The sequence below is a fragment of the Python bivittatus genome, unplaced genomic scaffold, assembly GCF_059951505.1.
Source record: "Python bivittatus isolate LINGU-HERP-01145 unplaced genomic scaffold, Pbiv_v1 ctg000810_np1212, whole genome shotgun sequence".
NCBI lineage: Eukaryota > Metazoa > Chordata > Lepidosauria > Squamata > Pythonidae > Python > Python bivittatus.
The window spans coordinates 2,815,873-2,842,304 of NW_028277111.1; the positions used below are offsets into that span (position 1 = coordinate 2,815,873).

Genomic DNA, 26,432 nt, shown 5'->3' on the forward strand with positions numbered 1-26,432 from the left:
AACACCCACCCTGCGGTTTCTCGTTAAGCGGGCGCAGGTGGCTCGTCAATCAGCCGCGGCTTTCAGTTCTTTTCCCCGGCGCGCGAGCGGGCGGTAGAACTGACTCAGCGCGGCTGGGCTGCAATAAAGCCCCGTGTGCAGAATTGCTGCGCTGTGGTGTGTCCAGTTCTTGCAAAGTAAACAACACTCACAAGCCCCCCCCAAGATGCGCAATCCCTGCAAGGGGGGTTTCCGACCGAACTTTCGCTTCCCTTTTCCAGCCTCTCTGGCAGGCGGTGCCTGGACAACCACAGACGACACCGGAGTGCTTTTTTTCTACTGGCCAATCGCTCTGAATTGCTGTGCTGTTGACCACCCGCCGCGCCTCAGGCTTTGCCTGCGACTGAAGGGGGGGAGCGCAGGTGGAGGTTTGCGGACAGGATGGCTCTGCGCTCTGTGTCCCTGTTGCTTCTGGGGTTGGTGGCGGTCGCCCTTCTGGAGAGCTGCTTCAGTGAGTTCCTTTCGGGGGCGTCGGGGTTTCCAGCCCTTTTTCTGCTCGTGGGAATTCATCCAGGGAATCTCTCTCTCTCTCTCTCTCCTCCCCCCAAAATTTGATCCCCAGAAAGAGAACCCTGAATCGGACCTCCCTCTAGTCCGCTCCCCCTCCAGCTCTTGCTACTTTCAGAGTGGGCCCCAAATCGTGGGTGGGGCTCTGCTGCCGTTCTTCCCCCCCCAGGAGAGCCACTCCGGGAATAGGTCAGGGCCCCCCCTCCAGCTGCCAGCCGAGTCTCCCTGGGCGCCCCCGAGCGCCTCCTTCCCGGCCCTCCAAGCGGAGGGGGTCGGGGGGCAGCGCTCGCCCACCCGTGGGCAGGTCCGTCCCGCAGAGCGCACGGCTGCCCCCGCACGGCCCCTCCGCTCGGGCGCCTCGCCTGCCTCTGGCAGCGGCTGGGCTGCTCCTTCGGGCTTCGGGCGCTGGGAGGACCAGCCCGTTTCTCGGATCGCTTCCGCGGATTGGGAAACGCGGAGGCTGTGCGAGGGAGCGATCGGGTTCGATGGGGTTACGGTGGCCGTGAGAATGCAGCGGGGTTAGAGTCTGCAGAGAAACGCTCCTTGAATAATCTCCCTAAAGAACCGTCCAGCTTTAATTGCACTTTGGCCTCGATCTCTCCCCCCCCCCGCCCGCGGTCCTAAACCCCAATTTCCCCCAAGCTTTTTTCTGGGATAGGCACAGATTTGCCTCTTGAGATGCTCTTTCTTCCATCCCAGAACTGTCCAATGTGGGACAGCTTACAGAATTAAAAAGATTAAAAATTTACTATTATTCCATATTATTATTTAATTCAGATTGCAGAATTAAAAATATTAAAAAGTCATTTAAATCCTGAGAAACTCAGAACAGGACTTTTTTGTCTTAATCTGCCTGAATTTCACTGGGCCAAATGGCAAAGTTGTGCTTTGCTTAAATTCTTTCCTGCAATGAAAGAGGAGAGACGTGCTAGTCCATGTGTGGTTGCAAGAAATCTGAGGGCATCTGAGGAAGGGAGCTCCGGATTTAATAAAGTTTGTTCCTGGGAAAAGGCACTGCAACTCTTCTCCTAATTTCTTGTAATGCCTTTTTAGGCTCCAGCTTTCCCGCAGAAGGACAAAAGGTGTCTCTCCTTTATGGTGGGCTTTGCATCAGGGCCAGGATGCCAGAATTGGGAGGGCGGGGGGAATTACAGAGTCAATACTGTAGGTCACCCCCCATTCCATACAAAAAGGCAAGTTCTCCCAGATTGAACTCAACTCCCATGACTTCAAGAACTTACCCATGCTGTTTTTCAATAACAGTAGAGAAGTGATTTTCCGTTGCCATCTTGTGGGATGTTTTTGTGAGTTTCTAGCCTCGCCTTCAGCCCCTGAGACTTCCTGGTGGTCTCCCAGCGAAGGACTAAACAGTTTCTTTCCATGCTGCTTTTTTTTTCAAAATCTGCCGCGATAGGACATCACCGTGGGATTCTTTGAGAATAGGACGAAAGAGAGAAAATACATTCTGTGCTCTCCTGCTTTTCAAATCATATTGTATAGTACCCTAACCCTAAACAGTCCCTTTCCTGCTTTTCCCCCCCAAAATCTGCCAAGGTTGGCTCAGTGTTGCTGTGAACATCTTGTGACTTTTTGGACACCACCATGGGATATTCTTTGAGAATAGGATGAAAGAGAGAAAATACATTTTTTACTCTCCTGGTTTTCAGACTGTATTGTATAGTGTTCTTTCAGGCTTTTTAAAATTTTCTGACTGAATTTGATATTTTTCTAACAAACAATCCTAGTCGATTGCAGGAGTTTTCAAACTTTTTCAGGCTGCAGAAGCTTTTAGTTAAAAAAAAATTAAAACCCTTGAATTTTACCATTCTTTGAGAGGTTAAAATTTAACAAAGAAGTCAGTGTTGAAGGACTGGAATGTGATTGATTTTCCTTGGATAAAAGTTGTAAGTGGAATCATCTTCTCTATTTTGCCCAATTTTATACTTCTTGTTAGTTGCTGAGTGTCAAGAGCAGGTTCTCTCAAAGGTATTTAATTGGCAATTCCAGGATTATCTTTTAAAAGTTCTGTCCACTCTCCTTGATGGACATTCTCTGCAAATATTAATAAAAGTGGGCTGAATATTTTAATGTAACCCTCATCTTCGGAGGATGGGGACCAATGTTTTCTTGGTAGCTTGGCCTGTGTCGGTGGTCTTATTTTGGGGGGGGTCGGGGGTGGGGAATACTACCTCTTTTAAATCTTGTTGCTCTCAAATTGCTTGTCCTAATGTGTCACCATTTTCCAAATCCCTGGGGCTACCCTGTGGAGGGCACCAAGTTGGGGAAGGGTGCTCTAGAGCAGCATTTCCCAACCTCAGCTGCTTTAAGACATGTGGACTTCAACTCCCAGAATTCCCCAGCCAGCATGTTAGTTGAAGTCCACACGTCTCAAAGTGGCTGGGGTCGAGAAATGCTGCTCTAGAACAGCGGATCTTGCAGTTCGTTGGAGAACAGGATGCCATTGTTACCAGAATATTTTTTTCTATCTATTTGATGATCTTTCTTGTCTTTCTGTTCATAATAATCAGTATGACCCCTGGACAAGTATCATAAAGCTATATGGGAAACGCATCCTGTCCCTTCACTTTGCACCCTGTTTCTTAATGGATTCTTTCCCCAAAGTTCCTTTTGTCATCCTGTTTTTCTCTTTCTTTCTCTGATCTCCCGTCTTCCTTTCTGCCTAAAAGGCAAGCCCATTGTGTCCACTTGCCCCACAGCCATGATGACCGTGGTGTCCGTGGGGCAGGGGGGACACGTGCCTTGTGACCCAGATGATGGGAATGAAGCCCTGTTAATCTCTTTAATGGGGGGCTAGAAATTCTGCAAAACCCTTAAAAAACAACAGGTTCAGTGGGGTCCAGTTCTCTGGAACAGCCCATGGGTGGTCAGATACGTAACAAGGCATCTTGGTTGGTGGGGCTGAATATCACTGAAGAAACTAACCCCTTCCTTTCCATCTATGTGTGACTATATGAGATAGTGGTTTTAGTTGCATTTTGTACTGTCCAGTTGGGGTCTGGAAAAATGAGGCTTTTTCAGTGAATTATGTCTCCATAGACTGTATACCAAGATTAAAAAGGGATGTGTTGAAGACTGCATGAATTTGAGGAATATTGGACCTACTCAATGGGCTTTTTTTCAAGAGTAATGTCAATGACCGTTCACATTTGCAAGTGATTTTCTTTACATAAAAACGAACTTTAGATACAAACTCCTGACTCCTTATGGTGCGTCATTTGAGATCCTGCTCTGCAGCACACCTCCAACACCTTAACAGGAGGGATGAACCGGAAAGGTCCTGCTAAGCTGTGCCATGCTTAACCATGCTCTGTAGCACAAATGTGGTCACACCATCCCATGCCTAAACAGGGTTGATAAACCAGCATGGCTGGGTCTGTGCAACACTAAACCACAAGCCAACGCTGCAATGGCTCGGTTGCATCTGAGAGCTGTGTGAGGTGGGTGACTGGAGCACGCAGCTCAGTGGGGCATAGAAGGCGATGGGGTGAATCTCTAGGAAGTAGTGCCCATTGTGTGACTTATTGCAGGATCAGTGGGGCCTATAGCACAATATAAGGGACTGTCTTGAACATGCTGCCCCTGGGGGCTCACTGGAGTGCCTGCAATGCCCAAGTGAGCAACCAAGAAGTGGGATGTCCTTTGTGATAAATGCATTGCTCCGTTTTCCCTACTGAGCCTGCACTACCCCTGGCAGCCACCAGGGGGCGATACGTCCTATACCATCAATGCATCACCCTAATTGAGCTTTGGAGCCTGCACTACCCATACTGCCCCTGTAAGGCTCATTGGGATATTCTGGGCTCAGTGGGAAAAATAGGGCAATGTATTGACGGTAGCCGATGACCTTCCCCCTGGTGGCTCCGTTCACAGACATTGCAGGCTCCAGAGAGAAAATAGGGTCATATATTTATCATGGAATAAGGGGATGCATTTCACTTATGGCACATGCTGCCCCTGGTGGCTCATGGGTGGGCTGCAGGGTCAATGGGGAATATGGGGCAAAGTTAGGGTAGCCCTAGGACACATGCTGCCCCTGGTGGCTCACTGGGTATTGCCTGATCCATAGGAGAAATACACATCGATCTTCGAGGACCAACTGCCCCCTATGAACCAGGACCTTTTTCCCCCGGGATCTCCTGGTAGTCTCCCGACCCTTCTGGGGGCGTGGCCAGGAGGAGGGAAGGGGAGGAGCTGCGCGCCCGAACTCCCAGATTCGCCGCCGCGACACCGACAGTAGCCACTATGACACTATGACACTATGAGCTCTGCCGGAGGGGCTCGGAGCGGCCGCCAAGAGGACGCGCGGGGCCGGCGCCGGGTGGGTTGGCGGGAGCTCTACGAGGAGACGCGCCTCCCCTCGTCCGCACCCTCCCTGGACCCGTCACCCCTTGCCCGGTCCTTAGCCGGAGCCCCCGGGCCCATATGCCTGCCCCTGCCCTGGGCGCTGGCAGGGTGTGCGAGGATGACAGTCCCCACCGTCCCCAGCCCCTCCTGCCCACGGTGCTCGCAGGCAGGACCCTCCCCATAGCTCTCGGCCCCCGCTCTTCCCTGCTCTCCATCGGCCAGAGCCTCTGCGCCCCCGGTTAGGTCTGCTGGGACGGCGGGGCGAGCGGGAAGAAGGACGCGAGGACTTTGCCTCGGACCGCGAAGGGAGGGAATGAGCAGCAGGACTCCGCTTTTCTTTCTCCGCGCTGCGCAGCTCCGGCCTTTCTCCGTGCAGACCCAGGTTGTGCGCAGGTCAATCCTGAAAATGGAAGAATTTCCCATCCTTTCCGAAGGGATCGCGTTTCCGACCGCGGCAGAGCAGCGCCCCCTGGTGGCCGTGCGGACTTTGCAGTTCAACCGAGTTCTCGGGAGCTCCGTATCTTCCTTTGATCCTTTCAACCGACTTACGAGCTGTTGTTTTCCTGTTAATTGGGCAGCCCTGGAGTCTGTCTCTTCCATGCTTGTCTTTTGACCTTTAAAAGTGATTTTATGTGTTCTTTTTTTATAGTTCTTCGTAAAAGTTGGTGTTGTTTCTGCCTGTGAATTTGGTGCTGGAAACTTTTTTCTCCTCCAGGGTCAGAAATTTGCATGACAGAAATTGACACAATTTTCCCTGTTTATCTTTGACTCACCAGAAGGGCAATACAGGTTACGGGACCCTCCACACACAGCCTGAGTTTAGGGAGAGGACGCCAGGTGAGCCCCCCCACAATGAGTGGTGGCAGCAGGAACTCCCAAGCAGCCTCAGCTGGGCAGGGGGTGGGGCCAGGGTGGGGACATCCCATGGGTTTCTGGGAGTGAGGGGGAATTCTGGGAGTTGAAGTGCACACTGAAGTCCAAGTGGATGAGTTTGAGAAACATCGATCTAAGCATTGACATTGACAGTCATTGATCATTTGGAGAGTTGCATAGCCCAGATCCCCATCCTCCCAAGCTGGCTGAGGGGCTTTTCTACCTTTCTTTGGGGTGACAATGCTGCGATCCTCTCTGGGATCCCCACTGGCCCTAGGAGGACATCGCAAACCCAGGGTCCATGTTGTCAAGACCCTCAGCTACTCAAACCACAAAATGATGGTGTTTGCCAGAAGGCCTAAAACTTATTACTGGCACATTGTACAATTTTCCTGGTTTAAATACCGGGGGGGGGGGGGGGAATTTCATGGCTTGGGTAGATGAAGGGCACACCCAGCTACATTGCCTTGACTGCACAAAGAGCAGCCATCTTGTGATTCCAGGGAATGGGGGTTGGGGTTGCTTATCAGGCAGTGCCTTATGGACGTGGAGCACCAAACCCATCTAGGCCAAGCCTCTAAAAGGCCAGTGGATCAGCGCATAAGCGCCTCCAGAGATCTGCCTCTCGCCTTACCCCGTTGGTTTATTCGGGGCACAGGAGAGCTCTCCCCCTGGCCAAGTGGGGGGCTCTTCCTTCGGGGGCTCAAGGGGAGGGACAGAGAAGAGCCCTCCCCGGAAGGACTGCGCCCCTGTGGGAGGGGGAGGGGGAAACAACTGAATATTACAGCCCCGTGCAAAGCCCCTTTACCTCAGCGTGGCTAGCAGACTTCCCAAGAGTTTTTATGCATCTCTCCTGGTGTCTGAAGGGAGCTCTGCTGTCACGCAGAACGTTGCCCGGTTTTTCTCCTCAGCTGGTTTAGTATATTTCAGAAAGGATAATTTTATAGTAGTTTTACCTTATTTATTTCTGGTGAGGTGTGGGTTGCCTATTATATATCTTTATAGACTTGATTCTCCTGTAATATCGGTTGTCATAGTTATTGTGCTAGACGTGATTCTATGATGTTGGTTTTGTATGTTGCCCTCTTCATCACATTACTTCCTTTTTTTGGTGGTATTATTATTATTCTGTGCTGATCTTGGCCATAACAAGGTTTCCTTTGAATTGGATTAGAAAAACCCAATCCAATAATTCATAACATGATGCATTTAAGAGAGAGGGATGCAGGTTCTGGTTGAATGTTTCAGTAAGAGCAGTTTGACTGGGGAACCCATCGTCCAGAGAGTTGGGGGCTCCCCTTCCCTGGAGAGGCTGAAGCAGAGGCTGCAGCCATCTTGGGGGGAGGAAAGAGGCTTTCATTGCGGTCCCTGCACTGGGCAGGGGTGGACTAGATGACCTCCGTGGCTCTTTTCCACTCGCGGATGCTGTGATTCTGGTGGAGGGTGATTTCCAAAGTGCTGCTGGAGAAAAGCGCAGGATCAGCCCAAAAGGAGGAGAACTTCCTGAAGATGTTCCCTGGAAAGTGAACAAAGTGTTTTAAATCTACACTAAATCTGGTGGATTGCAAGCCCCTGGGAAGAACAGTTTCAGTGCCCTAATTTGTGTTGCTGCACTTAAGAAATCTTGGGATAATCAGCAGTGAGATTTTTCTGTGGAATAACAGTGAGCCCCTTTTGGTCCTGGGTTCAAAGCCAATTCCTGCTCAGATGCCTCAACTCTGGGACCGGAGGGGGAATCTCCCAGCCGGGGCCAAGCAGGAAGATCCATGGGGGCTGCGTGGCTTCATTCCTGCCCCCTTCGCTCCCTCTTTTGACTGCCCACATCTCCCTGGCAAGCAGTTTGGCTTTGCCCCCAAGGGCCCCATGGCCTCTGGTCTCACCTGGATCCCTCCTTCCCCCCTTTCCCTCCCCCATTTTACAAAATATCCCCTAAAACCTGCACCTATTAGCAATCCATTTTGGCCCTCATGAGGTGAGAATGGGTTTTTTTCCATGAATGTAAAGTTGGGGTGACCAGGTGGGGTTTCCTGCTGCCTTTGAGCTTCTGGGATTGGAACCCCCATTCTCCTTGTGGGGCGACTGCAGCCTCCTTGGGGCAGAGTCTCCGCAATCCAGAAGAGGGTTTCAGGGAGGCCTTGCTGGAAGGGGGGAGGGAAGAATTTGGGGGGGGGAAATAGGGTTTGGAGGTACTGCTCTCCCTTTGGCCCTGCTTTCCCTTCCCTTGCTCTCTCACCCCCCAACTTCTCTCCCCTCCAACCCTTCAGGCCCTCCAGAAGCTGCTTCTTTGCCTCTCAGTCGCTCCCTCTTTGCACCCTCTGCCTCCTGTCACTCTTCCATCTTCTCCCCCTTCCTTTCCCCTTCTTCCTTGGCCCCACCAAGCCCCCTGGTTTCTTTTTCCTCCTTCTTCTTTCCCAGGCCCTCAACTCGGGGCCTGCTATGCCCCATAGCATCAGGGTCCCTCAGCTGAAGCCCCCTAACTCTGCTCCTCTGGGTCCCTTCCAGGCTCCTCCTCGCACTCCCTCAAGTATTTCCTCACCTCCATGTCAGACCCCAGTCAGGGGCTGCTCCACTTTGCCTCTCTGGGGTACGTGGACGATCAGGTCTTCGTTTACTATGACAGCAACAGCAGGATGCTGCAGCCTCGAGTCTCCTGGATGGAGGAGGTGGGGAAGAAGGACCCCCAGTTTTGGGACGCTCAGACCCAGATAGCGCATGGCAATGAGGAGTGGTTCAAAGCAGACCTGGAGGCTGTGAGGACTCGCTACAATCAGAGTGAAAGTGAGTGATGGGTCGGGTGGCTCCTCCTGCCCCATATTCCACCCCAGGAGCAGGAGGGGGGAGAAAGGGGGTCCCTCCCAGCGGAAAGGCCGCTCCCACACTTTTTAAAAAGGTTATTTTAAAGGTATTTTTATTGCTTTAAAAAAATGAATATAATTTTATCCTTGCCCCATAACTAAAGTTCTCTGCACAGATGAGAGTTACTAAAAACATTTTTAAAGTAAAAAAAAAATTATAGAGCACAGGAGTGATATACTGTAAAGGTAAAAACAGACCAAAATCTCCTCCCACCCGATTCTCCCCCAGCAAAGAAGGAGACCCTGGCTTGGTGGACATCCTGCTGTGGGGGAGGAAGGGAATAACAGGTCTACCTCCCCAGAAGGCAGGTGGATCCTAAGAAGATCCTGCTGGAAGCTGATCCTTGTTCTTCTCTCTGTTTCCACCACAGAGAAATGAAGGATCAAGTGCAGATCCAGCTGGGGAGACCAGATCCTCCCCCAGGTTTAATCCCCTCCCAAGGAGAAGCATTTCTGGCACCCCCGTTTTGGAGGGGTGAGTGGGGCCCAAAGCCAGGAGCCTCTTCTCATCCTCCAGTTGGAAGAAGCGCCCAGGGATGCCAAGTGGGGTTGGGGCTTTTGGAGGGGGCACAGGACCACTTCCAGCATTTTTCCCATCTTGGGGGGGAAGAAGAGAAAAGGAAGAGACCCCCCCCAAGCCAGTTGGAGCTGTTGTGTCTTCTTAGCCGTGGTGCACCAGGGCTGTACTCCTGCACTGCCATCTTGGTGGGGCTGCCCTTAAGGAGGGAAGCCCTCCTCGGCAGCCCCCCCTTGTGACATCTTTGAGGGCACAAGATTCAGTTTAAAGGAGTCTTATTGAGGGGAAGGCTGTATGTGTAATTGTAGACTGCTTTTTACTGATACATCTTTTCCACAAGTATAAGCCATTTTCTCTTCTTTCATCACAAGGACCTGCCGCCCCAATTCTTCTGCCCTTCTCTTGCCCCCCCCCCCCCCCCGGCAGACACTAGAGCTTTGCTAGTTCTGCCCCTGCTCCCGGGAGGGTCTCCTCAGATCCCTTCCAGGTCCCCTCTGGCTCGGAGACATGGCATCCGACCGGCTCAGGAAGGGACCCAAATGGGGGGTCTCTGCCTGTTCCCTCCTTCCCCCCCAGATGGGAAAGATGCTGGAAGTGGTCCTGTGCCCCCTCCAAGAGACCCAGAGAGCAGCCAGAGCTCCCCCTGGTGGAGGAAGGAGGAAGGAGACCAACCAGGGCGGTGGGAAGCCTGGAAGACTCGTGGCGCAGTCCTGAGTCTGTCAAAGTGGAGGACAGAAGAACCCAAGCAGTGCCCTGCTGGATCGGACCCCTGGCTCCTCTAGTCCAGCAGTCTGTTCCCCCAGTGGTCCACCAGCCGCACCAGGAAGCCCACTGGTCTCCCAGCAGATGGCCTTCAGAGCCAGACCCTCTGCCATGAACGGTAAGAGCCATGGATCCCCAGGACTTGCATGAATTGGTCCAACCTTCTTTTGGAGCAGCCCAGCTGGTATACAGTGCCAGTTCTCATGGTAGCAAATGCCAAAACTGAATAGTGCATTGTGTAAAACAATATTTCCTTTTTTCTGTCCTGGTTCTTCCAGGATTCAATTTAATTTGGTGACCTCTGGTTCTAGTCTCTGGGGAAGGGGGAAACAGCTTCTCCTTTTCTACTTGATCCACACCATGCGTGGTTTTGTACACCTCACTCAGGTCCCCTCGTTTGCCTCCTTTCGAGGCTAAAGAGCCCCAAATGCCACAACCTTTCCTCACAGGGAAGCTGCTTCAGCCCTTTCATCCTCTGAGTCACTCTCCTCCGACCCTTCTCTGGCTCCCTTGGATCCTCTCTGAGGTGTGGCGACAATATTCCAGATGTGGTCTCACCCTTGATTTCTGTAAGGGCATTATGATATTAGCCTCTCTGTTTTCAATGCCTTTTTTATTATCCCTGGCACACTGTTGGCCTTTTTTACTGTGGATGCACACTGTGTTGACATCTTCATTGAACTGTTTCCCTTTACTCCAAGTTCTCTTTCCTCGTTTGTCACAGCTAGCTCTGATCCCATTAGCTTCTATCAGGAGTTAGGATTTTTGGCCCCAGTGTGCGTCACATGGGCTGACCTCTACCGTTTTGATGCCCACCCCCCTAATGGGCAGAGAACCTTTGGAGCTCTTCGAGGTCCCTTAGGGTTTTTACCACTCTGAACGGTTTAGTGCCATTAGTGTATTCCTCTACTTACGCCCAATTCAGGATTATTTAGAAATCTGTTAAAAAGAAGCAGTCCTAGGAGAAAACCCTGGGAAACCCACAAGAGGACCTGCCCTTTTATTCCACAGGTGCTAAGCTTACTGAGAAGTCTTTGATAACGGACTTTATCAGACGTTTTGAAAATCAGAGTAGGTGATGTCTACTGGATCAGCCTTATCCACATGTTTGTTACCACCCTCAAAAACTCTAGCAGATTAGTTAGACAGGACCTTCCTTTAGGGGAGCCATGTTGGGTATCGTTGAGCAAGGCCTGGGTCTCCAGATGTCTGGTCATTCTATCTTTAATAGCAGTTTCCACTCTCTTCCCCAGAACAGATGTTAAGCACACAGGTCTGTAAAGTCCTGGATCTCCCCGTGAGCCCTTCTTAAAAACTGGAGTTTCCTCGGCCACCTTCCAGTCCTCAACTCTAGAGGCTGAGCATAGAGACAGGTTGCCTATTTTGATGAGAAGGTCCACAATTTCAGCTCTAAGCTCCTTCCTAACCCTCCAAACCTGCTAGAGGGCAGGGCTCCATCCAGGGGGAGATGCAGGGACCCAGGCTGACATCGAGGGAGGGGAGAAAGGGGGCAATTGGGGGGACTTTCTTTCCCTTGAACACTAGTGAGGAAATGGGGGTGTTGGTTCTCCCTCTTGGAGGATTTGGGGGCAACCATGCAGACATGCATGACTCCTGAGAGAGCAACAGGGGCCATCTTTGGGGGCCAAGCACTCACGGGCCCTGGACCCTTTTCCTTCTGAGCCAGGAAGTTTCCCCCTTTTGGGGGGCAGTGGGGGAGGGGCAGAGGCTGGGGGACCCCTTGCCATCCCCCTTTCCTTTGGGGATCAGAAGAAGTGGGGAAGGGCTGCTCAGTAGGCGTTTCTCTGAGGAAAAGGAGGTTGTGGGAACTGGACTCTGTATACTTTTTGGAGGGGGAACTGGAGCCCCCATCATCGTGATGTGTGAATGCAAAAATCTCAATGGGGGTCTGATCAGGGGACCCCAAGGTAGATGTGGGGGAGGAGTGGGGCTTTTCCTGAGGAAAAAGCTTCTGAGGAGTCTCTCTTCGGGGGCTTGACATGGGGGTTGGGGGTCCCCTCTGCCCCTCGCCCTCTTCTGGCCTTTTGTCTCTGTGTTGAGCCTCCAGATGGAGGAGTTTGGGCTCTGCAGATCCAAGCCAAAGATGGCTCTGCTTGTTCTGCCTTTTGCCCAGAAGGAAACTTTGGGGGAGGGAGAAGATGGAGGGAAACCAGGGAGGATTTCAAGTGGGGAGCAGCTGGGTCTGGAGACCCTCAAGGTCCAATTTGGGGGCAGGATGAGGAGCTTCATGGGGGAAAATGTATTTCTTTCATTTTCCAACCATTATTTATCCCTTTTCTCACTGCCTCTGTCCTGCATCAAAGTCCCTGCAGGGAGCGGGTCTCTGTCTCTCCTGAGGCCTCCCCAAACCATCTTCCTGTCCCTTTCAGGCCTTCATACCTGGCAGTGCATGTGCAGCTGTGAGCTCCGGGGAGACTTGAGCAAAGGAGGGGTTTTGCGCTTTGGATATGAGGGGAAGACTTTCATCACCTTCGACAAGGAGACCCTCACCTGGGTTGTTTCTGAGCCCCAGGCCCAGATTACCAAGAGGGAATGGGATGCTGATTCAGGACGAAATCGGAGAAGGAAGGCATTCCTGGAACAAATCTGCATTGAGTGGCTGGAGAAGTTCCTGTCCTATGGGAAGGAGACGCTGCTGAGGACAGGTGAGCATCTGGGCCCAGGCTGGACTTCTCTCCTTTATGCCTGGACTTCTTGCACACATTCGGCCCCCTTTGGGTCCCTGGTCTGCAGCCTGGATGCCCGGGAGGGAATCCCCCTCCTCCCCTTCCTGCCTCTCCAGGACGCGGGAAGCCCTGCTTAGTTCCCATTGCCAGGCAGCCATTACATGGACCAGGAACCGCAGCCTCTGCCCTCCCAAGCCGTAGGTGTGGCTGGCCAGAATCGAGGGCTTGGCAGGTGTCTGTGTGGGTCAGGCAGCCAAAGCACTGAGGGGTGTCCCATGCACATCCCACAAGGAGGCAACAGGGCCACTTGGGGTTCTTCAGGGAAGCCACCATTAGCCAAAACATGGCCAAGTGTGATGCGCGGCCTTGACTTCCTCCCAGCAACTGTCCTTCCCTCCCCATCCCACAGGGGGCTCCCTCCCTCCCTCCCTGCCTTGCACCCCCCACCCCTGGCTCTCCCCCTCTGGAGGTTTTGGTGTCCCTTGAAAGGGGCCTGGAGGAGCCCAAGATTTGGGGGAGCGGAAGAGGAGCCAAAAAGTAGGGAGAAACTTCTGTGTTGTTCTTTTGAAAGGGAACTTAAAAGAGCAGCTCCGGTACCCTCCCCTGAAGGGAACAGCCCAAGATCAGTCAGTTCAAAGCAGCCCGTGTGGACTTTCCTCGGACCCTCAATTTGCCGGCAGAGATTTTTCAGACTGAGTCACTGGGAAGGACTCAAAATCAGGAGTCCTTGTGGCTGAGTGTTTTCCAGATTTGGAGCATTTCCTAAAACTGTTGGAGACGCTGCAGGTGCGGAGTGTTAATTTCCTGCGTTAAGACTAAGTAGTGGGAGCCTTTCCTGCCCGTCAAGTTTCTCGTCCCCCTTCCGGGCTCTGGAGGGGCTCAGAGTTAATTCCGGGGGTGCCGTTTCTGCAGAGGCCCCAGTGGTGACGGTGAGCAGCAGGACGGAGGCCGACGATGGGATGGAAACTCACGTCTGCCGCGTGGATGGCTTCTACCCCAAGGAGATCGATGCCTCCTGGAGGAGGGACGGGGAGGAACAGCTGCAGGACACCTTCCGTGGGTCTGTGGCCCCCAATGCAGATGGGACCTACCACTACTGGCTCAGCATCCGGATTGATCCCCAAGAGAGGGACCACTATCGGTGCCACGTGGAGCATGACGGCCTGCAGGAGCCTGTGGACATGGCCGTGAAGGGTGAGAGGCTGCAGGGAGGGAGAGGCTGGGCTCTTTTTCAGGCTGGAGGATTGTGGGAGAGCAATTTGACCCCAGCTGTGTCCAGATGTGAGCATCTTTCAGCTTTAATCTGGTGGTTTTTCCCATGTTTGAGGTTTGTGACATGCAGGGAACAGTCCGTCGAATCGGCTTCCGGTTCTTGAAAGGAAGCAGCGGAGTCCCACCCCAGTGGTTGTCCCATCCTAAGGAAATGCTCCCAGATCCTCCCTTGGCCTCCCTCCCGCCCTGTTTGCTGCCTCCAGCAGAGCAGGAGGAGTTATGCTGAGTCCCAGAAATAGGTTTCCTTTTGTTTAGAATTCCTCCAGTGCAAAGATCAGGAGGAGTCGGGTAGTCAACCCTAACCCTTTTCTAAGTACCAAATTGTATTAAAATTTGTGAACTGCTGCTCCCTTCAGGAAATGCATCAAGTGGCTGGACTGATGCATCAGTCATCAGAAAAGGGGCTGCTGGGTTGATATTTTGCCATGATAGACAAACAGCTTCCCTCCTGTAAAGAACAAAACATCACTGTGCATTGCTGCTCTAAGAAAGAAATGTACACATTATTTTATGATCAGTGATCAGTTGGGACTTCTGAGGCTCAGCCTAAAACCAAACGAAAAAGCTTTGTGTCAAACAACTCTCTGTATGCTGATAACTTCCATTAACATTTTTTACCCTGGATTTCCAAAACTGCAGAATACCAGTCTTTTATTGATGTATTATAGCATCACAATTATACAAAAAATGCTCAAATTTTATTGTTATGCTGATATCCGAAGCACAATAAAATATGACTTTGGTTTCTTTACCAAGCATCAAATCACAAGCACCATGGCTCCTATTCCGTGAGGGTCAGGAGTTTTGTGCAAGAGGAATTTAAGGATCTTCTCCTCAAACCTGCCCCCCTGAAACATCCTCCAAGTCTGTTTCAGCCTTTTGAGGGACCCTCTGGAAGTTGGCCCCTTCATGGATCACTGCCTTGTCGTGGCGAAGGGGCTTGTGTAACTCAGTGAAGTCATGAGCTATGTCATGCAGGGCCACCCAAGATGGACAGGTCATGACAGAGAGTTCTGACAAAATGGGGTCCACTGGAGAAGGAAATGGCAACCCACTCTGGTATCCTTGCCAAGAAAACCCCATGGACAATGTCTAAAGGCTAAAAGATATGACACCGGAAGATAAGCCCCTCAGGTCAGAAGGTGTCCAAAATGCTACTGGGGAAGAGGAGAGGGCAATTCCAAGTAGCTCCAGAAAGAGTGAAGTGGCTGGGCCAAAGCCGAAAGGATGTTCAGCTGTGGATGTATCTGGAAGTGAAAAGAAGGTCCAATGCTGTAAAGAACAATATTGTATAGGTACCTGGAATGTAAGATCTATGAACCAAGGCAAGCTGGATGTGGTCAAACATGAGATGACAAGATTGAACATCGACATCTTGGGAATCAGCAAATTAAAACGGACGGGAATGGGTGAATTTAATTCAGGTGACCATTATATCTACTACTGTGGGCAAGAAACCCTTAGAAGAAATGGAGTAGCACTCATAGTCAGTAAGGGAGTGGGAAAGGCAGTAATGCCTTTGACGTACAGCCTCAAAAACGACAGAGTGATCTCAGTGTGAATCCAAGGCAAACCATTCAACATCACAGTAACCCAAGTCTATGCCCCAACCACTGATGCCGAAGAAACTGAAGTTGACCGGCTCTATGAAGACTTACAACACTTTCTAGAACTAGCACCAAAAAAAGAAGTTCTTTTCATCATGGGGGATTGGAATGCTAAAGTAGGAAGTCAAGGAATAATCGGAATAACAGGCAAGTTTGGCCTTGGAGTACAAAATGAAGCAGGGCAAAGGCTAATAGAGTTCTGTCAAGAGAACAAGCTGGTCATAGCAAACACTCTTTTTCAACAACACAAGAGCCGACGCTACACATGGACATCTTTAGATAGATGGTCAATACCGAAACCAGATTGATTATGTACTTTGCAGCCAAAGATGGAGAAGCTCTATACAGACAGCAAAAACAAGACCAGGAGCTGAATGTGGCTCAGATCATGAGCTTCTTACTGCAAAATTTAGGCTTAAACTGAAGAATATAGGGAAAACCATTAGACCAGTCAGGTATGACTTAGATTATATTCCTTGTGTGTACACAGTGAAGGTGATGAATAGATTTAGGGGATTAGATTTGGTAGACAGAGTGCCTGAAGAACTATGGACAGAGGTCCGTAACATTGTACAGGAGGCAGCAACTAAAACCATCCCAAAGAAAAAGAAATGCAAGAAAGCAAAATGGCTGTCTGATGAGGCTTTACAAATAGCTGTGGAAAGAAGGAATGCGAAAAGCAAGGGTGAAAAGGAAAGATATAAGCAGCTGAATGCAGATTTCCAGAGAATAGCAAGGAGAGAAAGAAGGCCTTCCTAAATGAACAATGAAAAGAAATTGAGGAAAACAATAGAATGGGGAAGATTAGAGATCTCTTCAAGAAAATTGGAGATATCAAAGGAATATTTAGTGCAAAGTTGGGCATGATAAAGGTGGCAAGAATACACAGAAGAACTATACAAGTAAGATCTTAATGTCCCTGATGTCCACGCTGGTGTGATCACTGACCTTGACCCGGACATCCATGAGAGTGAAGTCAAGTGGGCCTTAGGAAGCATTGCTAACAACAAAGCTAGTGGAGATGACAGTATTCCAGCTGAGTTATTTAAAATACTAAAAGATGATGCTGTTAAAGTGCTGCACTAAATATCCCAACAAGTTTGGAAAACACAACAGTGGCCACGGGATTGGAAAAGGTCAGTTTACGTTCCAATTCCAAAGAAGAGCAATGCCAAAGAATGCTCAAACTATCACACAATTGCACTCATTTCACATGCTAGCAAGGTTATGCTCAAAATCCTACAAGCTAGGCTTCAGCAGTACGTGAACCGAGAACTACCGGATGTACAAGCTGGGTTTCGAAGAGGCAGAGGAACTAGAGATCAAATTGCCAACATTCGCTGGATCATGGAGAAAGCACGAGAGTTCCAGAAAAACATCTACTTCTGCTTCATTGGCTATGCAAAAGCCTTCGATTGTGTGGATCACAACAAACTGTGGCAAATTCTTAAAGAGATGGGGGTACCAGACCATCTTGCCTGTCTCCTGAGAAATCTGTATGTGGGCCGAGAAGCAACAGTTAGAACCGGTCATGGAACAACCGATTGGTTCAAAATAGGGAAAGGTGTACGACAAGGCTGTATACTGTCACCCTGCTTATTTAACCTATATGCAGAGTACATCATGAGAAATGCCGGGCTGGAAGAATCATAAGCCGGAATTAAGATTGCAGGGAGAAACATCAACAACCTCAGATATGCAGACGGTACCACCCTAATGGCAGAAAGTGAAGAAGAACTAAAGAGCCTCTTGATGAGGGTGAAAGAGGAGAGTGCGAAAGCTGGCTTGAAACTCAACATTAAAAAAACTAAGATCATGGCATCTGGACCCATCAGTTCCTGGCAAATAGAAGGGGCAGAAATGGAAGCAGACAGACTTCATTTATTTGGGCTCCAAGATCACCGCAGACGGAGACTCAGCCATGAAATTAAAAGACGCTTTCTCCTTGGGAGGAAAGCTATGGCAAACCTAGACAGCATATTAAAAAGCAGAGACATCACTTTGCCAACAAAGATCTGCATTGTCAGAGCTATGGTTTTTCCAGTAGCAACATATGGCTGTGAAAGCTGGGTCATAAGGAAGGCTGCGCACTGAAGAACTGATGCCTTTGAACTGTGGTGCTGGAGAAGACCCTTAAGAGTCCCCTGGACTGCTGGGAGGTCAAACCAGCCAATCTTAAAGGAAATCAACCCTGACTGCTCATTGGAAGGATTGATAATGAAGCTCAAGCTCAGATACTTTGGTCACCTAATGCGAACAGAGATCTCTTTGGAGAAGACCCTGATGCTGGGAAAGATTGAAGGCAAAAGGAGAAGGGGACAGCAGAGGATGAGATGGTTAGCTAGCATCACTGAAGCAATGAGCATGAAACTGAGCAAACTCCGGGAGGCGGTGAAGGACAGGAAGGCCTGGCGCGATGTGGTTCATTGGGTCACAAAGAGTCGGTCACAAAGGGTCGGACACAACAACTGAACAACAACTGGAAGTTGGACGTCACCATATTCCATTTTTTCTTCCAGAAATTCTGGAAGCACAAAATACAATTTTTTGCCATTTCTGGACTGGCAAGAACTCCCCACCCCCTTCCAGAAATAGGCGGGGGGGGGGGACACAAACATATACTCACACCCCAAATGCTACAGTGAAACATCCAGTTCACCAAAATGTTGTATTTTTCATTTGTTGTTGATCAGAATGAAATAGAAAACAGATCAAGTGATCTCTAAAAGAGGACAGGATCATCTGGATGTTACACAAGATTAACTTGTTATTGTAAATCAGGCATTTTGTCTGGTAAAAGCTCTATCTGGAGGCAGCCGGGGGCGTTTTCTACAAATTAAAGGAGGTCGTACGGCCTGACAATTAAGGGGATCCACAGCTGGCTTGAACATCTTCCTCAAGGAGTGCCCATTGATGGTTCCTCATCAGGTTGAAGGTATCAGGTGGGATGCCAGAAGAATCAGCCCTGCGTCCTCTGTTCTTCAATATTCCATTTAATGGCTTGGAAGTATAGGTAGAACAAAGAGTTATCAGATTGGCAGAGGATCTGAAACTGGCTGAGTGAGGTGATATCGTCAAAGAAAGAAGTAAAATTCAGAATGGGCTGAGCGCCACAGAATGAAATGGAAGAGAGACTTGAAACAAAACAGTGCCAGGAAGGATTGGAAATCTCAAATGAGATCATAAGGGCACAGTTCCATTGGTCTGAATGGATCCTGCACTAAGCAGGTGGTTAGACTAGTTGACCTCTTAGGTTCCTTCCAATGTATGATTCTAAGTACAATGTTCTTCACTTGGGAAGCAAAAATCAAAGGTGCAAGTATTGGGTGGGGGGTACTTGGCTTGCTAAAAAGATTTTGTAATAGGGATTGATTGGAGACTGAATATGAGCCAGAAGCACGAAGTACCTTCAAAGAAGCCATGTGCAAGTTCAGGCTACATCAAATCAATTATAACTTCCAAATTCTGAGGGTAATTTCCTCACATGTGTTCTGGGCAACACCCATCAATACAGATTCCGAGCAATTGGAAAAGGTTCCCAGTAGAGCAACAAGGCTGATCGGGGATAGAAACCGAATCCTCTGTAGATGAAGAGAAGGAGCTCAGCATGTTTAGTCTTGAGAAGAGGGTGCTGGGGTGTGTGACAGCATTTTTCGAACAAGCGGAAGGCTGTCACAGAGACGGAGGACAAGATCTCTCGTCCCTCATTCCTGAATGCAGGGCATGGATTTAAATTACAGAAAGGCCTTCCCGGGGTCCTCCCCCCCAACCCCGGGGTGTGTGTGAGGCAAGAGGATTCCCACCTCCTGGGCTGCCTTCCTGGCAGTTGGAAGCTCCAAACGCAAAGGCGGAAACAGTTTCTGTCCTGCCACTCCCTGGCCAGATGACAGAGCGTAGAAGTGAGGATTCACTCCTTTCTTCTCCTTTGGAGGAGAGACCAATCTTACGAGAGAGGAACAAAATGAAACTGTATACTCAAAAAAAGAGATAGGTGATATGAACCCTTTTACTTTAAATGATTACATGCAAATATTCAAGCTTAAGAAAAAAGACAGCTGCCCAATTACAGCCAGAGTCATGACAAATTGGGACACCCTATAAAAAAAGAGAACAAAAACGATTTTATGGTTTCATTAATTTAGTTTATACAGTGGTACCTTGGGTCACGAACGCTTCTGTTCACGACCAATGCAGGTCACGAACAGCTCCATTCGCAAAACTTTGCTTCCGTTTGCGAACGCCGGATCGGGTGACCGACAGGATCCGCGGCCATTTTCCCTCCCGTGACACGTGGTTGTGGCTTCCTGTAGGGAGGGGGAGTCTCCCTCCAAACAATAACCGCCTCCCCACCCGCCTTCCTGTCCTCCACGCCAGAAGTCGCCTCGAGCAAGATTAGCATTCTCTCTCTTCGTACTGTACTTTGTGTCATATTTTTGTGGTTTAAAAAAAAAATGCATATGGTTCAGAACGGATTAACCGTAATTACATTGAGCCTTATGGGAAAATTTGATTCGGGTCACGACCAATTCGGCTCACGACCAGAATCGCGGAACGAATTAAGTTTGTGAACCGAGGTACCACTGTATTATTGTATTGTTGATGCTTTATTTCTGTAAACTGCTGAGAGTCACAAGACTGAAAACTGCTGCTTTTGACCCGAACAGCTAAAGATGCACGTCAGCCGCCTTCGTGCTGGGCTGGTGTGAGACGAAGGCAGCGTCATGAGGACATGTCCTCTAACCATGGTTAGCAAGGCGTCTTCATGCCACAATTAGAGGGAAGTGAGGATGAGCCCTCAGTCTTTTTAATTTGGGGAATTTCCAGTCTTTCGGCTCCGTTAGGTCTCTCCCCTTCTTGGAATGATGGTTTGGGGTTTTCCTTTGATTATCTGCTCTTTCTCCCAATTCAGTTCCAGAATCCAACCTGAGGCTGATCATCATTGGCTGTGCTGTGGCTGCTGTTGTCCTGGTGATTGCTGGGATTGTTGGGATCTTGGTATTTCCCAGTAAGTATCCTGTAACTACCTTTGCCGGATGGTTGTGGAGGAAGGTGGGGAGATTCCTCCCAAGTCTCTCCCTTTGGGAGCTCCTTCTGGGCTTCCTTCTTCCCAGTTTCCCAGCCCTCTTTGGGAGCATCTGAAATGTCGGACTCTTGCTGGACTCCAGTCTTGACTCAGCAGAGTCTGAGGTCCGGACAGTCCAGTCTTCTTCTTGGCTGGGAGGAGGCATTGCGGTTCTGTCCCTTCCAAAGGCTTTGGTCAAAGACCAGCAGAGGAGGATTTCAGTGAAAATCTTCCTGCTCTTGCAGCTGCTGCTGCTTTCCCCATTTCCCTCCATCCATCTCAGAGGCAGAAAGTCTCTCTTGGAGCAAAACTGGTGGTATCTTTGCAGTCTGAAGACCTTCCTGTGTCTCTTAAATAGTACTTGCCAGGAGAGGTTGTGACTAAACAACTGTGAAAACATCTCCTGGGGCTCTTCCTCCTACAGAGGGAGAGATTGGATGATCTCTGATCTTTTTAGCTTTGACAGATTTTTGTCCTTGCAGAGAAATGTCAAGAAGGCTAAGAGGCAGCATCAAGTGAGTGATCTGTCCTCTTTACATGTTTGTTTGTTTGTTTGTTTGTTTGTTTATTTATTTGATAGACTTGTCCCCGCCCATCTCCCCACAATGGGAGTTAATGTTAGCTCCAATTCAGAGCGGGGATCAGGAATAGCATCAGTTGAAGGGTGTGTGTGTTTGTGTGTGTCCAGACAGAAAAGCAGCTCATGAAGTTTCAGAGTTCTGCTATCTTCCTCTTCTTTCCAAGAATTAAGCTGGGGGAGATGGGTCCCCTTTTCATTACAGCAAGGTTGTCCCTGGGAGTGGAGACAACAAGGAGAAACATCTGGTACAAGGAACCCTCAAGAAGGTGAGGAGACCCTGCTGGGTGGAAGATCCATCTGCTGGAGAAGCTGTTCTCTTTTCCAAGCACGTGGAAAGGAAAGGCTTGGCCATAATCTGGTCAGGAAGCTCCATAAAAGGAGTGAACAAGGAAGGGATTTAGGAGAAAAGGAACTTTGGTAGATGCCAGCTAGATCTCCTCTTGTTCTGCCACCATGAGGCTCTCAAAGTATGAAGTGGCTGGAAAAAGAAACTTTGGAGCCATCTGTATCCTCACCTCAGCTCTCTGTGGAGATATGTGTATATATACAGGGCATTCCGAAAGTATTCAGACACCCTTCACTTTTTTCAATTTTGTTATATTGCAGCCTGATACTACAATCATTCAAATTCATTTTTTTCTCATTAATCTACATTCAGTACCCCATAATGACAAAGTGAAAACAGAATTTTAGAAATGTTTGCAAATGTATGAAAAAGGAAAAACTGAAACATCACATTGGCATAAGTATTCAGACCCTTTGCAACAACACTTGAAATTTAGCTCAGGTGCCTCCCACTTCTCTTGATCATTGCTGAGCTGTTTCTACACCTTGACTGGAGTCCACGTGTGGTAAGTTAAATTGATTGGACATGACTTGGAAAGGCACACACCTCTCTATAGAAGGCCTCACAGCTGACAATGCATCCTGCATCAGAGCAAAAGCCATGAGGTCAAAGGGACTGCCTGCAGAGCTCAGAGACAGGATTATTGCAAGGCACAGATCTGGGGAAGGCTACAAAAACATTTCTGCTGCACTGAAGGTCCCCAAGAGCACAATGGCCTCCATCATTCTCAAATGGAAGAAGAAGTTTGGCACAACTAGGACTCTTCCAAGAGCTGGTCGCCTGGCCAAACTGAGCAATTGGGGGAGAAGAGCCTCAGTAAGAGAGGTGACCAAGAACCCGATGGTCACTCTGACTGAGCTCCAGAGATCCTGTGTGGAGACGGGACAAAGTTCCAGAAGGACAACCATCACTGCAGCCCTCCACCAATCTGGGCTTCGTGGCAGAGTGGCTAGACGGAAGCCTCTCCTCAATGCAAAACACGTGAAAGCCCACTTGGAGTTTGCAAAAAAGCACCTGAAGGACTCTCAGACTGTGAGGAACACGATTCTCTGGTCTGATGAAACCAAGATTGAACTGTTTGGCCTCGATTCTAAACGTTATGTCTGGAGGAAACCAGGCACCACTCATCACCTGCCCAATACCATCCCAGCAGTGAGGCATGGTGGTGGCAGCATCATGCTGTGGGGGTGTTTTTCAGCAGCAGGGACTGGGAGACTGGTCAGGGTTGAGGGAAAGCTGAATGGAGCAGAGGACAGAGATCTCTCCAATAAAAACCTGTTCCACAGCGCTCAGGACCTCAGACTGGGCCAAAGGTTCACCTAACATGACAACGATCCTAAGCACACAGCCAAGACACAGCCAAGAATGGCTTAGGGACAATGTCCTAGAGTGGCCCAGCCAGAGCCCTGACTTGAACCCTATTGAACATCTCTGGAGAGACCTGGACATGGCTGTCCACCGACGGTCCCCATCCAACCTGCTTGAGCTTGAGAGGATTTGCAAAGAAGAATGGCAGAAGATCCCCCAATCCAGGTGTGCAAAGCTTGTCGCGTCATACCGAAAAAGACTCGAGGCTGCCATTGCTGCCAAAGGTGCTTCAACCAAGTACTGAGTAAAGGGTCTGAATACCTAAGTACATGTGATATTTCAGTTTTTTCTTTTTAATAAATTTACAGACATTTCTAAAATTCTGTTTTCACTTTGTCATTATGGGGTACTGAGTGTAGATTAGTGAGAAAAAAAATGAATGTGAACGATTGTAGTACCAGGGTGCAGCATAACAAAATTGAAAAAAGTGAAGGGGGTCTGAATACTTTCCAAATGCACTGTATATACTGCATAAATGTAAAGAATTCTTTCCTATGTCCCTTAGCTAAAGCAGTTTGGTCGAAACTCTGTGGATGTATTTGTGTGTCTGTGTGTGTTTGTGCATCTGTGTTTGAGAGAGGGAAGGAGCTGGGGTCAGGAAGAGCAGAGTCTCCCCACCTCTTCCCATCCAGCCAAGAAACTGACCTCCCCGCCTTCTTTTCTTTCTTTTCCAGCAAGTGACAAAAGATCTGATAGTAGCCTTGATTATTCTGCATTTGTGTCCTGCATTTTGATTCCACAGTAGGAGCACCTCCTGGATGAGGAAGAGCAATTCTGCCTCTTAGCAAGAGTGCTGGAGGTTGGGGGGGGTGGAAAGAGGGAGAGCCCCCACCCCCTGTTTTTAAAGGGCTCCCTAATGCACACCCCATGTGTTCCCTCTGCGTCTGGCTCTGGTGAAACCAGGATTTATTGGGACAGAACTGCAACAAAGGATAGATAAATCTATTGAGATTTAAATCAATATTGTTGCCTTTTCTATGGACACATTTTTGCATACTGGAACACCTTAAATGTGGGTGGGAGAATTATGGTTTTTCTCCTCTTTACTTAGATGGCAAGTTGTTCACAAAGAACTAAAATTATTTTACATCAGTATATGAACAGAAAATATCAGACTGGAAAAGTGGTTTCTCATTAAAGTGGGACTTTACAAGTAAAGTGAAGTTACTTATTTTTGGTTTGTCCCAAGGAGCTCCCAAAGTCTCTTTTTTCCTTCAATTTTAATAATTTTGTTCTCCCTTTCCCTTGTTCCTACTTTTACTCTGTCCAAAATCAAGTGCTTCACTTTTCTCCCATTTCCTCTCTTTTCCTAGATTTCTAACAGTTACAAAATTAACTTTTCTCCCACTGCTTTGTTCCTGCAGAGGAGAAAGGGAAATTCTCTCCCTGTTGGATTTCCAGCCTCATTCATTCAGGCAGGGAAGGCAGCTCCAGAGCCTGCATGGCGGAGCCTGGCCCCCTTTGGAGCAAAGAGCTCCTCAGCTCTGGGGTGGGAAATAGAGAAACCACCCAAAATGTCATGAGCCCCGGTGGTTAGTGACTGTTCTGGTTGCACAGCCTGGTCTCCTCTGAGAGGTTCATGGAGCTGAAGAGGTTTAATGGTGAAGAGAGAGATGCCTCCTCCTCAGAGGATCTGGACAAGGGAGAGACTCACTCTTTGTCTTTCTTCCCAATGTAGGGAGCAACAAGGCCATTTAGCAGCCCCCTGGCAGGTGAGTGTCCCCGGTGGGGGCTGTGGGGGGAGAAGGAAGGGAGGTGAGGGCTTTCAGGTCAAAGGACCCATTGATGGTGAAGATCCTTTGGGGAAACCCTCCTCTCTCTGGCTCATCTCAAGCACTGAAGGGCGAGGAGTTTGGGGGAGAGGTGGTGGGGTTGTGGGGAGGGGTCTGCCTCTCCCCCTCCTCCTTGGGTTTCTTCTGGTGGAGGAGGCTGGGCTGCTTCCACTTTCCCTCCTGCCTTCAGAGGAAATGACAGGTGACTGCAGCTAGGAACAGAAGGGCCCTGACCACTCCCTGTTGCTGAGCGAGGAAGGCACCCTGTCCTCCTCCTCCTCCTCCTCCTCATCTCCAGGAAGGCCCCTTCCCAAAGCAGGAAGTGGGGTTGGCCATTCTGCAGGGCTCAGACCCTGGCATCTCTCGGAAGACTGGCACTTCCCGGGATCTGATTGTCTTGCATTCACAAGGCTCAGAGACCTGCAGAGATCAGTGTCCCCAGTGCAAGGGGGAGGGGAGGGAGGGGGCAGCAGGGGGTCTTCCTGAATGTCCTACAGTCATGGATGGAGAGGAGGCTTCTCTCCCCTCCTTGCATCCATCTGGGAATCAAACTCTCCAGATGCTGAAGAAAGACCTGAACTCTGTAGGCCATGAAACCTGTTGCACTTGGTTCCAGGGGCAAGATTGGGCAAGAATTGAATTTGTATATTTGAACGGGGAGGACATCTATACTTTTTATAAGTTGTGACGGAGGTTCCCCACCCCACTCCAGCAGCCATTCACAGCTCTGCCCTTCCTCTCTTGTAACTCGGAAGTCCCACCCAGCTGGTTCCTCTCCATCTCCCTCTCTTGAGACTGCTGATTCTGTTCCTTCCTTGATGATCAGCACTGGTCCTCCAGCCTGGACCCTGGGCTTCCTCATCTGGGCTTCCTCTCCAACTAACCCTCCTGTTTTTTCCACCCTCTTTATAGCACAACTTTGGGGCTGCAGACTCTCCATGCGGAAAGAGAGGAAAAAGAGCGATCAACCTTCTGCTGAATTACGCTGTTCTCTTAGGAGGACCTCTTCAGGACCTTCCAGCCGGCTGTCACTAGGATGTATTTTGGGTCTTTCGTGGTTGCCCTTGTGCAGATTTTTGTCTGGGAAGATCAGGGTTTTTTTCATCTGCAGGAGTAATTCTAGGACCTCCCCTGAAGAGGAAATGTGGGTGGTTCATCTGGAGAATGAAAGAAGGGATGGGAAGGGGAAATGCCTCTTTCAGCTGGTATTTCGAAAGTGTGCTTTGAGATTTCTTCCATAAAAAATAGCTAATTTTTAAAAAATTAATCTTTTGCCCAGTTAATTCAATTATATATTTGATTATCCAAAAGTTTAACAAATAACCAATATACCAACTGAGGGCAGCTTTCAGATGCAGAAAATGGTACACCTTTTCTAGAACTCAGTTAATGGATTTAATAATTTAGAAAAATGGAAGATGAGATCAGCTGTGCAACCAGTCTGCTCCCTTCCTAAGCTCTGCAGTTTCTTTGAGATTTGGGGGATGATTTTGATTCATCAAATTAATTGTTCAGTTTTGCCCAGTCAAGAAAGCAAATAACGTCTCTTTGAAATTGGGGTTTCCTGTAGAAAAACATTAATATGCATTCAAGTATTTCTTACCCTCTTTTAATAACTCTGGTGGCTAAGTCATTTGGAGTTTTGCTTTATATAATATTTCTTTACACACATTTTGTAAGATTGCCAAAATTGCTCGCTGAAAATAAATGATCTTGTTTTCCTCTCACGTCAGTTGCTGCCTGTTTTGGGAGGTTGGAAATAGGAGGGATTTGACCCACCTTGTTGATCAGAGACCCCGATTTCACTTTGAGCAGTAGGA

At 49.2% G+C, this 26,432-nt stretch overlaps 1 protein-coding gene across 3 annotated transcripts; it reads left to right on the top strand.

The window, feature by feature from the left end:
* Nucleotides 1-290: 290 nt before the first annotated feature.
* LOC103048126 (major histocompatibility complex class I-related protein 1-like) lies at nt 291-26,367 on the top strand. 3 transcript variants are annotated; one of them, XM_088129719.1, is made up of 8 exons: nt 291-490; nt 8,287-8,562; nt 12,309-12,584; nt 13,518-13,799; nt 20,394-20,489; nt 21,029-21,061; nt 24,519-24,552; nt 25,525-26,367. In XM_088129719.1, exons 1-6 carry the CDS (start codon nt 421-423, stop codon nt 21,046-21,048), a joined length of 1,020 nt encoding a protein of 339 aa, XP_087985845.1. In that variant the 5' UTR covers nt 291-420; the 3' UTR covers nt 21,049-21,061; nt 24,519-24,552; nt 25,525-26,367. The 3 variants fall into 3 exon arrangements, with proteins under 3 accessions (XP_087985845.1, XP_087985844.1, XP_087985846.1); XM_088129718.1 differs by lacking the exon at nt 21,029-21,061; XM_088129720.1 differs by lacking the exon at nt 21,029-21,061 and having other exon boundaries at nt 293-490; nt 8,405-8,562.
* The last annotated feature ends 65 nt before the right edge of the window (nt 26,368-26,432 follow it).